The sequence below is a fragment of the Macaca nemestrina genome, chromosome 7, assembly GCF_043159975.1.
Source record: "Macaca nemestrina isolate mMacNem1 chromosome 7, mMacNem.hap1, whole genome shotgun sequence".
Taxonomy (NCBI): Eukaryota; Metazoa; Chordata; class Mammalia; order Primates; family Cercopithecidae; genus Macaca; species Macaca nemestrina.
The window spans coordinates 19,535,914-19,551,330 of record NC_092131.1 but is presented as its reverse complement, the minus strand read 5'-3'; the positions used below and the strand labels follow the sequence as shown (position 1 = coordinate 19,551,330).

The window sequence follows — 15,417 nt, the reverse complement described above, 5'->3', positions numbered from 1 at the left end:
AACACACACGCACCCTAAATAAACAAATTTCGATCCCAATACACACAGAGGCGTTGCCTCGCCTGACACAGTTGTCAGATGAGCTAAGAGAAATGCTAAAGAGCATTCTTGTCACAACTGGACACGCGGTTCCAACTTGTTCTGCTCCCATACTGATCATTCCCTTGGAGCCTTAACATCTGTATGCTAATTACAGACACGGTGGCCGACGCTAGGCACACACAAATCCGTCTTAATCGCTCCCTTTTGCGTGGATGAAACCTGATCCAACATTCGTAAAAGCATGCAAACCACACCACTGCTTGAGCGGGCACACTTCGTGCCCCTCCCTGATGCCTTGCCAGCCCCACCCTTCTCACAAACCACCCCTCCTCCGCTTCTACTCTGACCTGAGCCTAACTAGCTGCTAGGTTTGGTAATAAGATTGAACGAAGACTCAGGAGGCCCTGTGGGCTCCATTATTCTGCATGCCCTGCGAGAAGGGCCCACCCCTAGGGACGGCTGCTGCAACTCGAGCCCCACTTGCTGCCAGGAAACCTTTCCCACTGAGGACACCCGGGCATGCGGCGCAGCTCCAGGTCCAGGGGGAGGCACCCCACCCATCTGCCAGAGAGACAAAGATCACCAGAAACAAAGGACACACGCACACACACACATACACACTCGCACACTCAAAGTCAAAAGCAAATACCGACACTTGCAATTTCAAACCAAACAGTCGGCTTGGTCTATCTAAATAGATCTGGAGACAATCCAGGAGGGACAATGATTATGTGGTAATGACAGGCACTATCTGGGTTCGGAACCCACGCTGCCTCCGCCCTCCTCCCACCCGCGCTGCAGTTCCCAGGCGCATTTCCCAGCCTCAGGACACACGCTGCCAGAAGAGAGAGTGCTTCCACTCAAGGAAGCGCGCACACGCCGGAGACAGAGGCAGGGCGAGGGCAGCCAAAAGTAGGAAATACCCACCTTTAGGATCCCAGTTCACCTGTTTTCTTGGCGTCTCGATTGGAAATTTCATTGCTCCGTTGCCCAGAAGGGGAAGAAATGAAAAGAACCCAAATAATAATAAAGTCCTCAAGCTTTACACGCCTCGGTTTAGCAGTCCAACAAAACAATTTCCGAGGATGGGGGAGCCTTGGACTGGCTCGTGGAGAAACCCCAGAAAAAGACAGGTGGGAAAATACTGGCTTGGGGGAGAACTGGAGACGGCTTGGGTGTTTGCACCGGCTAGGGGGTGGCCGGCCGCGGCCCCGTGGGTAAATGAAAAAGTAAGATTGGCGAGGGGTGGATGAAAGGATGGAGAGGAAGGCTTGGGAAGATGGAAGAGCCAAGCTGCTTCCCGAAAGCGGTGCCGGCAGGTTAGGGGCTAAGCAGTCGGAAGACTGGGGCTAGGGAGAAGCCCACTGCAGTGTCACTCCAGCCCCCGAAGGCGTGTGCGCACACACTCCCGCACACACACACAGACACATTCGCACATACACTCCCGGGCGCGCGCTTGGGCGGGCACGTCAGCCTCGCTCGGCCGCGCTGAGCGCACACGCCCCACCCCGGCCGCGGCTCCTCGCCCCCGGCGACGCCCCCTACTTCCCGCTCCCCGAAAGCCATTGGATATAGAGGTGGCGCGGCGCCCGGGGAGCGCGCGGCGAGGGCTACCCTCCCCGTGGCGCGCCCCAGACGCCGCGCCCTGGCAGGAGAGAGCAGGGCGAGCAGCGGACCGAGGCGACCAGTCGGGAAGGCGCCCTGAGCTCCCGGCACCCGGCCCGGGGCAGCAGGAGACGGCCGCGGACTTGCCCGCGGGACGGCGGGAGGCGGTGGGCGGCGGCGGGGAAGCCGCGGAGGGGCGGGGAGCGAGCGGCGGGGGCGCGGCTACTTACTGGCTCGGCCGGCCGGCGGGCGGGCGTGGAGGCAGCCGCGGAGGCAGCCGCGGCGCGCTTGCTGGAGTTGCAGCCGGAGACACGCTTGGTTGCCTGGAAGGCGCTGCAGGAGGCGGAGGAAGGGAGGCTGCGGCCCCGCCGCAGACCTCAGCCCCTGGGTCACCTCTTCTCACCGCTCCCACCCTGGGGTCTCCCTCCTCTTTTCTCACTTCATTTTTTTCCTCCAGCCCCTGGCTCTCTCGCCTGAGTCCCGAACCCACGTCCCTGCCGCACTCCGAGGAGGCCCGTGCCAGCCATGAGCCTTTTGTTCTGGGACCGCTCCGCGTCTGCTGCGCCCTCCCCGCCCGGGGAAGCTCGCTCCCCAGGCGCGGCTTGATCCCTTTCCCAGTTACCTGCAGCCGGACTGGGGCCGCTGGTCGTTGGCTGGAAAGGGGGCTTGAGAGAGGTACGGCGGCCCCCGAGGAAAGCGGAGTTGCCAAGACCTGGCAGCTCGTGGAAGCGGCGGCCCCGGGAGCCTGGGACCCAGATCTGTTCCCGGAAAGGGGCTAAACCTGGAGCACTTATCTAATACCCTCTCACTGCCCCTGCTTGAAAGCCCACAGGCGTTTGTGGTGGGGCCTCAGTCTCCAGAAAAGCCAGGTGGTGCTTAGGTGCTCTTGAATGGGTCACTCTGAGTATCAACATGAATGATGCTGACAGATTGCTTCGGATGCCTCGCAACGGAGCCTTACACGTAGTAGATGCTCAAGAAATACTTGCTAAATGAAGACATGAATTGCATGCTGCAGTGTTGAACAGGAAGTAGTTTAAACCCCTACTCTGGCTTCTAGATAAGCTTACTAAAATTTGTTGTTCATTCAAATTTGTTGAACCCCTTCCAAGTGCCATCACTGTGCTATGTGCTGGCCTTATGGCAGAGAATAAGATAGAGATCTTGCTTTCATGGGGCTTACTATTTAGTGCCATAAGGTCCTGTTAGATTGTTGTTGCCTTTACTTACTCATAGAAATTGCCCAGCTCATTCCCATGCCTGCCAGCTGGGGTTCTAAAATCCCACACTAGCAGCTGATCTCTGAGTTGCATGCCACTCTAGGGCACCTTGAGGCTTTTGGGGAGCCCTCTGTCAGCAGCATCTTTCTCATCATCCATCCCTCACTATCACATCAAGGTTTCTGGGTCCAAGAACAAGACCTACAGAGGTCCGCTGTGGTCTGTAGGAAAGGTGAGTGCTTTGTCACTCAGGCTGGAGCCCTGAATTCTCTGCAGACCCCATTCAGGCAAAACCGGTACCAATCTGATGGTGCTACTCTGACTCTTCAGCCCTTTAGGCAGGTTCCCCGGGTGCTTCAGAACCATCTTCCCTGGACTCTGTAACCACACTTTGCCTCTCTCTACTAGGACTGGGAGGATGGCTAAGACATAGAAATCAAACAAACAAGGAATCTCTGTTTCTCCCAGTCCTGCCCGGAGACACCAGTGTGTATGTAAATTCTGTTCTCAAGTCCAGAGGGAGCTGCTTCTAAGAAAGGCTTTCGAACCTCACTCTGCACTCTTCTCTTTAACTGTTCACGGGCAGCTGGACTCTAGCACAGACACTGCAATACAGTGTTTTTGCCTGCATCAGAGCCAGAGAGGGGTATCAGTGGAGAAAGATACCCTCTCCTGAGTCATCAGAACATGGGGAGGCATGATTGACATTTACTGAATTCCCCCTCACCATCTCATATTCCCTCTCCATTCATCTTTGTTACATCATTTTGCAGAAGCTATAACTGGCCTCCTTTTACAGATGAGAAGATCAAGGCTCAGAGAGATAAAGAAAGACTCCCAAGGTCACGATATGGGGATTCAAACCCAAGTTTGTAGGACACAAAGGTCCATGCTCTCCATGCCAGAACCTTGTGAGTTCATCCAGTCCCCAGACCCATGAATCTGACCCTGAACCTGTCTGATGGTTTCGTTTGGGTAATGAAGGTCTAAATATGACATTTTCTAAGCCTCCAGGCCCTCTTCCTTTGCAAAATGCATTGAGCTATCGTTGTGTTCTGGGGTCTGCTTCCAGGATTTAGTTCAGTGTCCAAGGCAAATTTCTGTAGCAAGAAATGCACCCTTAGAATGCAACATCATTCAGCCAATCAACAAACGTTTATTGAGCATCACTTGGGTACAAGACAGGTTGCAGGTCCTCATTAAAAGTTATTTGGGGCCCTCGGTAATAATGACCTTCCCCAGAATGGCAACAGCAGGATGGTTATGAGGGGAGGGCTGGGGATGGGGAGGTTGGGGTAGACTCTATTAGGGTAGGGAGCAGGATCAGTGTCTGGTGCTCCTGGTCTGCCTTGAAGACGTGCACTAGTCATTGGCCCTTAGGATGATCTCTCTGCTTAATCACTGGATACCGCCCCCTCCTTTCATTTCCCCACTTCCAACCTCTGGAGCTTTCTCTCACCTCCACTTTCATTCTCCTTCTCAGAATGTAGACAAAAACAAGTTTGTGACTCCCCCCAAAAAAATCCACCAAAATTAGGTAAATAAATCCCAGTACCGTTTCCCACAACGTGCCTGAAATCAAACACAACTCCTTCTCTACTGCGTATTTGGAATGGACTGTATGGAGTGGGGATGGAGGGAGACCTCCTCCCAAGAAAACTTAGCCCTTTGGGCTACTGCAATCCCTTTTCATCCCCTTCGGTTCTACCCTTTGGTTATTTACAGGCTGGCCTTCACTTACCCAAGGAAGGAAAGAAGTCGTCTGTGTAGAGAAAAAACATCCAAAAAAGATGCCGCGCCAAGCGGTTCCGTCTCCCTCTGTGCCGCTGCAACTTCCATGGCTATTGCTTCAGGCGGGTTAAGTCCGGTGGAAACAGACTGCCTAGCTTTCCTGCGGCAGGAAAACAAAACATCGTGGCGCAAAGTCTCCCCGCGCTCGTCGTCCCCCAGCAGAAGACCCGGCCTGGCGGCCGCCGCGTCTTGAGTGCACTGGGTGGCAAAGCGCTGCTGTCGGGCGCACGGGTCTCTGCAGCTCAAAACCTGCCCCGCCAAAGCGCAGCAATAGTTGCTGCACCACTTTAATGAATGCCGTGTGGTCCGGCATGGGAAGGCTGGGAAAGCCCGAAAACCCCAGTCATCTCTGGCGACGAAGTTTCCCCGAGTTGGCTGGCTCCCTTACCCCCTCCCCACGCTCCAGCCCGGGGTGGCTGTGAGACCGGAGGAGACGCTGCCTGCCGCGTGGGGAGTCTCGGGGTGGCTGGCAATGATCAGCTCAGCCAGAGAAGAGTCGAACACGGATTCCGGGGCGAGGCACGAGAATTTCCTGGGACAGCGAACGGCAGGGAGTGATGAAGCAGCTTGGGGAATCCTGTTTAGTGCCAGTTCTGCAAACAGAAGAGGGAGGAGACGGTCTGATTAGAATCTACTTTGAATTCACGAATATTAGACTAAATTCATTACTCTGCCTTGGATTGTTTCCCTTTGATTTCATCCCTCTTCCCTGAAGTCCAGAAGAAATCTCAGCCTTCCATCTTTTCCCCACCCCAAGACACCTCCAAGTCCTCTTCCCAAAAGAACTGCAGTCAGGTTTCCATGTCATTTTGTGAAAATACCCCCCGCCACACACACACCCTCCACCCCACACACACACACACACACACACACACACACGCACGCACGCAAACATCCCCTTCATATACCCACTCAGTGGTAGTAAAACTGATAGCGTTATACACTCACGTTAACTTGAACGTGCCCCACCAGAAATTTTCTTCCCCCTAGCCCCACCTCGTGAAGTTTCCACATTGGTCTCAGCGTTTAAGCATGCCTACATTTGTTTTCTAGTCCCAGCCGACATCTGCAAAAATACACCCTTAAATATATGTTGCTCTAATCCTGGGCTCTGCTTTTGGCTTGGGAAAACTAGAGACACATCACAAGTGAAAGGACAGAAGGTGTCATGTGTCATACACCTGGAAGCATGAAGCTAGGCCGCTCGATAACGAACTCTGTATGTGTAAGTCCTGCAGATTTATTTGGATGACTCAAACCTCTAATTGGGGATTAATGAGGATAATATACTATAAACTCCAAAGAAGTTGTAATTAAAGTGTCAGGCTGATGGATATGATTCATAACCAGGAACTGTGTCCTCTTTCCCTATAAGTTATCTATTTAAAATCTTAACCCTTAGGACAATATTTTTATGCTCCTATAAAGCATTGTGCCAAACATCTTACCAAAAATATACAGAGCTACAATCGTGCTTCTTATACAACAAGTCTTAAAGTGTTTTTATCTCTCTGGATTACCACCAAACCATAATCCCAGGTAATTTTTTAAAGAGATGGAGCTAGAATATTTTTGCTTTTCCCCTCCACTATTTACTTTGAAAATTTTCAAACACGGAAAAGTTACAGTTGTTTGGTAAAAACCAGTGCTGCAGTTTGAATGTGTTTCTCTAAAACTCATTTAAAATTCACTCTCCAATGCAATTGTCTTAAGAGATGAGGCTTTTAGGAGATAATGAGGTCATGAGGACTACCCCCGCTTATGAATTAGTGCCTTTTTTTATTATTATACTTCACATTCCAGGGCACATGTGCACGATGTGCGGGTTTGTTACATATGATACATGTGCCATGTTGGTGTGCTGCACTCATTAACTCGTCATTTACTTTAGGTATATCTCCTAATGCTATCCCTCCCCCCAAACCGCCCCACAGGTGTGGTGTTCCCCACCCCGTGCCCAAGTGTTCTCATTGTTCAATTCCCACCTATGAGTGAGAACATGCGGTGTTTGGTTTTCTGTCCTTGCGATAGTTTGCTGAGAATGATGGTTTCCAGCTTCATCCATGTCCCTACAAAGGACATGAACTCATCCATTTTTATGGCTGCAGAGTATTCCATGGTGTATATGTGCCACATTTTCTTAATCCAGTCTATCGTTGATGGACATTTGGGTTGATTCCAAGTCTTTGGTATTGTGAATAGTGCCGCAGTAAACATACATGTGCATGTGTCTTTATAGCAGCATGATTTATAATCCTTCGGGTATATACCCAGTAATGGGATTGCTGGGTCAAATGGTATTTCTAGTTCTAGATCCTTGAGGACTCGCCACACTGTCTTCCACAATGGTTGAACTAGTTTACAGTCCCACCAACAGTATAAAAGTGTTCCTGTTTCTCCACATCCTCTCCAGCACCTGTTGTTTTCTGACTTTTTAATGATCGCCATTCTAACTGGTGTGAGATCTCATTGTGGTTTTGATTTGCATTTCTCTGATGGCCAGTGATCATGAGCATTTTTTCTTGTGTCTGTTGGCTGCATAAATGTCTTCTTCTGAGAATTGTCTGTTCATATTCTTTGCCCACTTTTTGATGGGGTTGTTTGATTTTTTCCTGTAAATTTGTTTAAGTTCTTTGTAGATTCTGGATATTAGCCCTTGTCAGATGGATTGATGGCAAAAATGCTCTCCCATTCTGTAGCCTGCCAGTTCACTCTGATGGTAGTTTCTTTTGCTGTGCAGAAACTCTTTAGTTTAATTAGATCCCATTTCTCGATTTTGGCTTTTGTTGCCATTGCTTTTGATGTTTTAGACATGAAGTCCCTGCCCATGCCTATGTCCTGAATGGTATTGGCTAGGTTTTCTTCTAGGGTTTCTATGGTTTTAGGTCTGACATTTAAGTCTTTAGTCCATCTTGAAATAATTTTTGTATAAGGTGTAAGGAAGGGATTCAGTTTCGGCTTTCTACATATGGCTAGCCAGTTTTCCCAGCAGCATTTATTAAATAGGGAATCCTTTTCCCATTTCTTGTTTTTGTCAGGTTTGTCAAAGATCAGATGGTTGTAGATGTGTGGTATTATTTCTGAGGGCTCTGTTCTGTTCCATTGGTCTATATTGCTGTTTTGGCACCAGTACCATGCTGTTTTGGTTACTGTAGCCTTGTAGTGTAGTTGGAAGTCATGTAGCGTGATGCCTCCAGCTTTGTTCTTTTTGCTTAGGATTGTCTTGGCAATGAGGGCTCTTTTTTGGTTCCATATGAAGTTTAAAGTAGTTTTTTCCAATTCTGTGAAGAAAGTCATTGGTAGCTTATGGGGATGGCATCCTTTTAATAAAAGGACTTGAGGGAATGAGCTTGTCTCTTATTGCCCTTCTGTCATGTGAGGACGCAGCAAGGAGATGTTATCTTGGAAGCAGAGAACAAGCCTTGGTTTTGGACTTCCCAATCTCCAGAACTGTGAGAAACAAGTTTCCATTATTTATAAACTAACCAGCAAAAACAGACTAAGACAATCAGGATCCAATCAAAGACTGAATTTGCTTGTTCTATTTAGAAAAGCATCTTTCTTTTCTAGAAAAGCATCTTCATATTTTTCTAATGCCATTGATTTTTTTCAAACAATCTAAGCTCTTTTGCTTTCTGGTATGTTTAATGGCCTGATGTAGCTAAGGATAAGTTGAGTCAAAGGGGAAAAGTTATTACCTGGTCTTAGTAGGACATTAAAAGAAGTTAACATTTTCTGTAAACTCAGCATCTGTGCCAGTATCCATAGAATGGAAGACAGTTGTAGCTTCACTCACTCAAATTTCTCTCCTCCTTAGACTTTGCTTTACTCAAAGAAGTTATCTTTGTTTTTTATCCAAAAGGATAAAAAAGGTCTTGTTTCAGGGATAGATGAGTGTTTTCACACATATACACCAAGTTGACAGGCACATATGGTATTTTACTGAATTTAAAAATAAGAACTCAGCAAGGTCACACACCAAAATGAATGAGCTCTGATTTTCATGTCATTCTAGGAAGGTTTTAATTTGAACCAAACTTAAAGACATGTAGAAAGCATGTGTGCTTTCAATAACCTATTGATTTATGAGCAAGTCTTATTCTCAGGGTCTTTCAACTTGGCAGAGTTGAAAATTCTTTAGAAGGACCTACTGTCTGGGCATATGGACAGATGCTTCTCCCAGAGAGCCTATGAAAGGCTTGGAATAGCCTGGCCAGTAGAAAAAATTGTGTTCAGTAGGAAGTGAGACACAGTCTCACATTGCTTCTCAGCCTTTTAGCGAAGATCAAGTGTGAGACACAGTCTCCACATCCTATGGGAATGTGTGAAATAAATTCATTTCATTTTTGCTGCTCTTAAAGCTAATATTTGTTTGCTTGAAAATCATTGGAAAAAATGTAATATACGAACTTTCTTCTCCTACAACTAAGTCAGCTAAATGTTTGCTGAATCATGCAACCAGATTTCAAAGAGGTCATTTCAAGATTACTGGTTCAGTTTTCTACTTCTAAATAGGATTCCAATATATATGACTATTCAAGGTTTCTAAATATAGTTAGTGAAAGATTCCAAACCCTTTGTTGATGGGCTTTTCCAAATTTAAAAAACTTCAGTGAAGTAAAAATATTTTCTTATTTCCAGTCTAAATCTCTTTCTTCTTTAAATTTTTCAATACTTAAGAGAAGATGAGGAGAAACCAGTCTTTTTGAATAACTGTTATGTATTAAAGATTAAATTGTTCAATGTCCTCTTCTTCATGTCAAATAACCCTTTTTACCCCTTTACCAATATATAGAGGCTAATATGACCAACTCATACTTTTCCTAAAAGCATTCTTTTTCACTACAAGTTTCAGAAAAGAAAATCAAAGTCTTTCTAAGCCTTACTGAGTTTCTGCATCTATAAAATAGGGGTCTGTAGTAAGAACAAGTATTTGGCCAACTTACGCACATTTTAGCCAACCATTCTTTTCAGTAGGGAGCACTGCACAGCCAACCAAGTAGATCATGCCAAGCTTCATTCAGTTTCCTCACCTGTAAAATGGAGCACTAAATGTCTGGCTAGTTCTGCCTACAGGGTTGCTGTAAGGAGGCAGTAGATGTGAAAGTGCTTTGTAAACTGTGTAGGAATTCACATATTAAAGGAATCATCTTTAGGATTACTTGTTCCATAAGATTTTTCTTACTATCCACCAGGCACATAGGAACCACTTTTTAAGACTATCCCATTTATTTCTCATAACAATCCTAGAAGATGGACAATATTATTGTGATTTATTTTAAAATAATACCTGACGTGTTGGGCACATAAATATTTGTTGAGGAGAACATTGGAGCTTAGAGAGGTTACTGCTTATTCAAATAAGCAAAGCTAGTTAGAGATGGAAGTAGAAATCAAACTCGAGCTACCTGACTGAAGTTGAGGACCCACTAATCTCTAAGTCAAATTACCATTCCCAATGCCAAGATGATTACACAAAGTTTTGATATCTGGCAATTGCTATTGAAACACTCTTGACCCTTTTTCATTTTCATTGTTATCTCCCCAACTCTGGGGTACTATTCCCTTGTATTATTCTCCCTATCGAAGTGTGTCGTCTTTGTTCTTTGAGAGAACTGATGCTCAAAGACAATGTTCTTCCTATCCCAGAGGTATTTGCATTTTTAGCACCAGGTGAACATTTAAGCCAAAGTAATGAAAAATAAATCTTAGACCATCAGACATTATGAAACAAATCAAAGAAGTATGGGGAAGAGGTGAGTAGAGAGGGAGGTGAGAAAACCTTTGTTACGTCCCTGAAATCATGGCAAATTTGTGACCATCCTGAAGTATTTACCCAGATATGCAGTCTTCTTGGAATTACTTCAACTTTTATTCAGTGTCATATACAATCACATTATGTTGCTCAACCTACTCTACTCTTTTGGTGGTCAGTTAATAATGCTGGGGTATAGAAAGAGGATCTATTTCCAGTTTATATAATGCCTCTATATTTAGATTCCAATACTACGGTTTTATTTAGGGGTTTTCTTTGTTTGTTTGTGTTTGTTTGTTTGTTTCTTTGTTTTTAGATGGAGTCTTGCCTCTGTCACCCAGGCTGGAGTGCAGTGGCGAAATCTCAGCTCACTGCAACTTCCGTCTCTTGGGCTCAAGCGATTCTCCTGCCTCAGTCTCCCCAGTAACTGGGACTACAGGAGCCCGCCACCATGACTGGCTAATTTTTGTACTTTTTAGTAGAGATGAGGTTTCACCATGTTGGCCAGGCTGGTCTCGAACTCCTGACCTCAAATTATCCACCTGCCTCAGCCTCCCAAAGTGCTAAGATTACAGGTGTGAACCACGTGCCTGGCCCCAGTACTGTATTTTTAATAGTCATCTAATATTACTGATACGCATTGATATGCTGATCCTCTTGGACCTGCAAAAGAATTTCATCAGGAATCAAAGTTCAGTTGACAACTGTAATTTCTAAGAATCTTATGGTATCTTTTATGAAAAACTATTCTTTTTCTTTTTTTTCCAAATTTGAGTCCTTATTTTTCAAGAAGAGTTTCAAAAGAGTGATGTCTTCAGGTTCCAAAGCATTGTAAGTGACTATAATCTTCAGGTAGAAGGAATGCAACATTTTTAGAAAACCTGTATCAATTATTGCCTCACTATGTAATGCACCGTAGTAAAATCTCAACTAATCAGAACTCACTCAATTAAATCTACCTCCAGCAATGTCGTAGAAGAGAAGGTCAAACACTGCAAGCCTAGATGGCCACTGCTAGCCTAGATGGCAGTTAGAGAAAGGCACTCCCCTCTGGTGGGAAACAGCGCACTATGGCACTGTCTTAACTTGAGACAGTGTATTTGTTCTTTGTTCACCTCAGAAGACATCTCCTGGGGACAAGGGGTGCAGTATGAGACAGGAAGGATGTGCCAATATCAGGAAGCACAGCAGTATGTCTAGAACTTGAACTGGCTTTCAGTCCCACTCACCACCTCAGCCTAGGGCCTGTATACAATGTGCAAACTGAACAATTGTGTGCTCTGGTCCTTTAGATAAGATACACAGATGAATGCAATAAGCAAGAATATATGATGAATTCCAATCCTTCAAGGTCAATTTTTGGAAAGAGAATATTTAAGTACTTTATGTCATACATGAATTCAAATTAAGTTTAGATTAGTTTTGAGGGAGAAAATGTATTATTGTGTTTGTCATTTCTGGATATTTTGAGCTTCTCTTGTTTTCCTAAGTGCTATTTTTCTCCGTTGGAAAGAAATCAAAACATTATGGCTATGCAATATCATAACAATGTTCTTCCTCTAAATCACAGTAACTTTGAACTTGATATTACGGGGATGCCCCCATTGCTATTGAGCCGTGCATGAGGAAAAGAATAAGTTTAATTCTAAAATATTGGGAGTAGGGAATCTACACTCTGCCTCTGAGTAGCTGGGTAACTTGCTCTTTTATTAAAGAAGCTACCGCGACCACATAAAGCTCATACTTTCATGGCGATGGTTTGCTTCGCTTTACTCTACTCCTAGGAGATAGCATCGTCTATTATTTTGCGTCTTTGGAGACAAGACTTTTATTTGTAACATGGGCACATTGCATATGGTATATTTTTTCTGGCATATAGAATTTGTTTCTCAGAGACAAGGCCTCACTATGCTGTCCAGGCTGGAGTGCAGTGGCTGTTCACAGGTGCAATCAAAGCACACTGCAGCCTCAAACTCCTGGACTCAAGTGATCCTCTAGCCTCAGCTTCCTAAGTAGCTGAGACTATGGACGTGGGCCACCATGCCCAGCCCTGGCATATAAATTTTATAAGCTGACATCAAAGACTCATCCATTCAATTTTATATTCAAGAAAGAATGAATAACCTGGAGCCAGTGCATGTATCCATTCTTTTGTCCTTTACCCATAGAAAGTTAGAGAACCTGACAATGTTTTCCAAATTTGCAGTTACCTTCAGTCCATCAAATAGAGATTCAGTTGCTTTAGAAATTCTGAGCTTCCACTGAGAAAACTGAGTCATAAATATCATTAGTAGGGACCGTGGAGATTATGTAGTGGGAGCTTTGCAAAATTTGCCGGTGACAAGAAGCAGATTCCTAGGTCCAAGTGCTTCCTCTGAGATCCTGTTTCAGTGGGTCTAAGGTGGAGCCTGGAGATTCATTTATTTGACAAGAGCCTCAGAGCCCCAGGTGATTTTTTTTTTTTTTTTTTTTTGAGACAAAGTCTCACTCTCTCACTCAGACTGTAGTACAGTGTTGTGTTCATAGCCCACTGCAACCTCAAACTCCTAGGCTCAAGCAATCCTCCTACCTCGGCTTCCAAAAGTGTTGGGATTACAGGCATGAACCACCAAACCTGACCACCAGGTGATTCTTCTATGCAAAGTCTGGGAAATTCTAATGTACTAGAGCCCTTTGTTTTACTGATAACAGTGAGGCCCTGAGAGGTAACGTGACTTCCCTGAGGGCAAACAGCTGGTCTGTGATAGAATTGAGACTGGAACAGAAATATTCTGACTGGCTTCAACTCTTCATAAAATGAACTAATGTATTTGAGAAATATTTGCAAGCATTATGGGAGTTAGAGGTTGTGAAAAAAGCAAAATTACACAATTAGAAATTTCAGTAATCTGAAACTCTCCCTTTCAGATGCATTCGGGTTGCCCATTCACCATGTTACCCAGCCTGGTCTTGAACTCCCGGGCTCAAGCATGTATAACACCTCTGTCCCTTATCGGTGGGACTATTGAAGTCTTTTCTCCACTTTTTCTCTGATTGGTCCCAAAAGCCACATGGTTTTCTGGGCTCCCCTTAGTAACTTTGGGCCTATCAACACCTCCATCTTTCTCATACCTCTTGGACAATGCTCTTCCCCCTCCTTAAAATTCATGTAAAGCCAGACATCTTTCTCTTGACTCATGTTACACAGCTCCTTTCTCTACTGTTCGCTTTGTCATCCATTCATTTAATTGCTGTATTTCTCAAGTCCTTTGTGTTTAACTTTTTTTTTTTTTTTTAGACTAAGTCTCACTCTTTCACCCAGGCTGGAATGCAGTGGTGCTCTCTCCGTTCACTGCAGCCTCCACCTCCAGGGCTCAAGCAATTCTCACCTCAGCCTCCCAAGTAGCTGATATTACAGACACGCACCTGGCTAATTTTTGTGTTTTTAGTAGAGATGGGCTTCACCATGTTGCCCAGCCTGGTCTTGAACTCCCAGGCTCAGGTGATCCACCCACCTCGGCCTCCCAAAGTGCTGGGATTACAGACACGAGCTGCCATGCCCAGCCCCTTTTTGTTTAACTGTGGTGCATGCTTGCTTATATGAATGTTAAGTTTTTCACATATGAGATAGCTGTCCTAGAGTGGGAAGACCACTCTAGTAGAAATTGAAACTACTAATTTCTAGTCTCAGCTCTGCCACTGATAAGCTGTCTGAACTTGAGGAAGCCACTTTGCCTGTCTGAGCTTTTGTTGCTCAATGAAAGGGTTAAACACTGAGATTCTGAGTTCTTCTATGTGTCTGTCTCATTTCTTTAAGGAAGAAACTATCTTTCCTGATTTGTCTTCTTTCCACTGAGCCTATTTCATAAAGCTACTTAGTGTGCTCTCTTGATAAATGCTGACACTTCCTTCTTGGTCTAGTTTGGCTTCCCCTCTCCACCTGCTCCCCTCACAGATGGTGCACGAGCCACATATCTGATCACCATTGAACTTTGATTTCGGTAAAGACTAGATTTTTTTAAAGCAATACTCACCATGTGTCTTTCCAGTGTCACCATTCCCTCCCATGAAATGGCACACTGTGTTCCTTGGCCCTCCACTTTTGCCATTAAAACAAAACATTGTTTCCACATGTCCCTTTTATTTAACAGGTTTTTTTTTTTTATTTTTGGTACTCCTGCACTTGCATTTATTGAATCGTAATATTTAATTTTATTTCTGATGTACTAGATCTCTTTCTTTAAAATTTCTATTTACAGTGAGCTCTCTATTTAGCTGTGATTTAGGTCATGTTGGTTTATGTTTTTGAGTTTTTTAAGAAAATATTTGGTCTCACAATCACAACCATAATTACATTTATTTGTTTTGGTTAAGTTTTTTAATAAAAATAGCTCTTAAAAATATGACACTATATCACACATAAAATTGGTCTACTCAGTCAGTTGTCCATATTCAAATGGACTTCCTTTCTTCCTTTCTTTTTCTCTTTCTTTTCTTTCTTCCTTCCTTTCTTTTTCTCTTTCTTTCTTTCTTCTTTTCTTCTTTCCTTCCTTCGTTCTTCCTTCCCTCCTTTCTTTTTCTCTTCCTTCCTTCCTTCTTTCCTTCCTTCCTTCCTTCCTTCCTTCCCTTCTTCCTTCCTTCCTTCCTTCGTTTCTTTCTTTCTTTCTTTCTTTCTTTCTTTCTTTCTTTCTTTCTTTCTTTCTCTCTCTCTCTCTCTCTCTCTTTCTTTCTTTCTTTCTTTTTGATATGGAGTCTCACTCTGTCACCTAGGCTGGAGTACAGTGGCGCAATCTCATCTCACTGCAACCTTCATGTGGATGAACTTTAGATACACATAAATGATTAAAATAGAGTATAAGAAACATGAAGTGATAGAATGTGTCTGCTCAATGAAAAACACTCTGAGTTCAAAATAATACACAAAATTGTAGACTAGGAAAATTTGAGATTTCAGGACCTTGGACAGTTAGAAGTACTCTGTAATCCCTGGTATTGCCTCACAAGCAAGTATGTGATACATTTTTA

The 15,417-nt window shown here is 44.7% G+C and overlaps 1 protein-coding gene across 3 annotated transcripts in view; it reads right to left on the bottom strand.

Annotated features, from left to right (window-relative positions):
• The window catches only part of LOC105467586 (potassium two pore domain channel subfamily K member 10), a 165,324-nt gene that overhangs the window by 141,539 nt on the left and 8,368 nt on the right, over positions 1-15,417 (bottom strand). Inside the window, exon 2 of one of the 3 annotated variants that reach the window (XM_011717307.3) lies at positions 4,609-5,251. In XM_011717307.3, the coding sequence (XP_011715609.1) occupies positions 4,609-4,648 (40 nt within the window). In that variant the 5' untranslated portion in view covers positions 4,649-5,251. Of the gene's footprint in view, positions 1-969; positions 1,529-4,608; positions 5,459-15,417 lie in introns of those variants that run through there. The other 2 variants (XM_071099759.1, XM_011717306.2) reach the window with 2 other exon arrangements.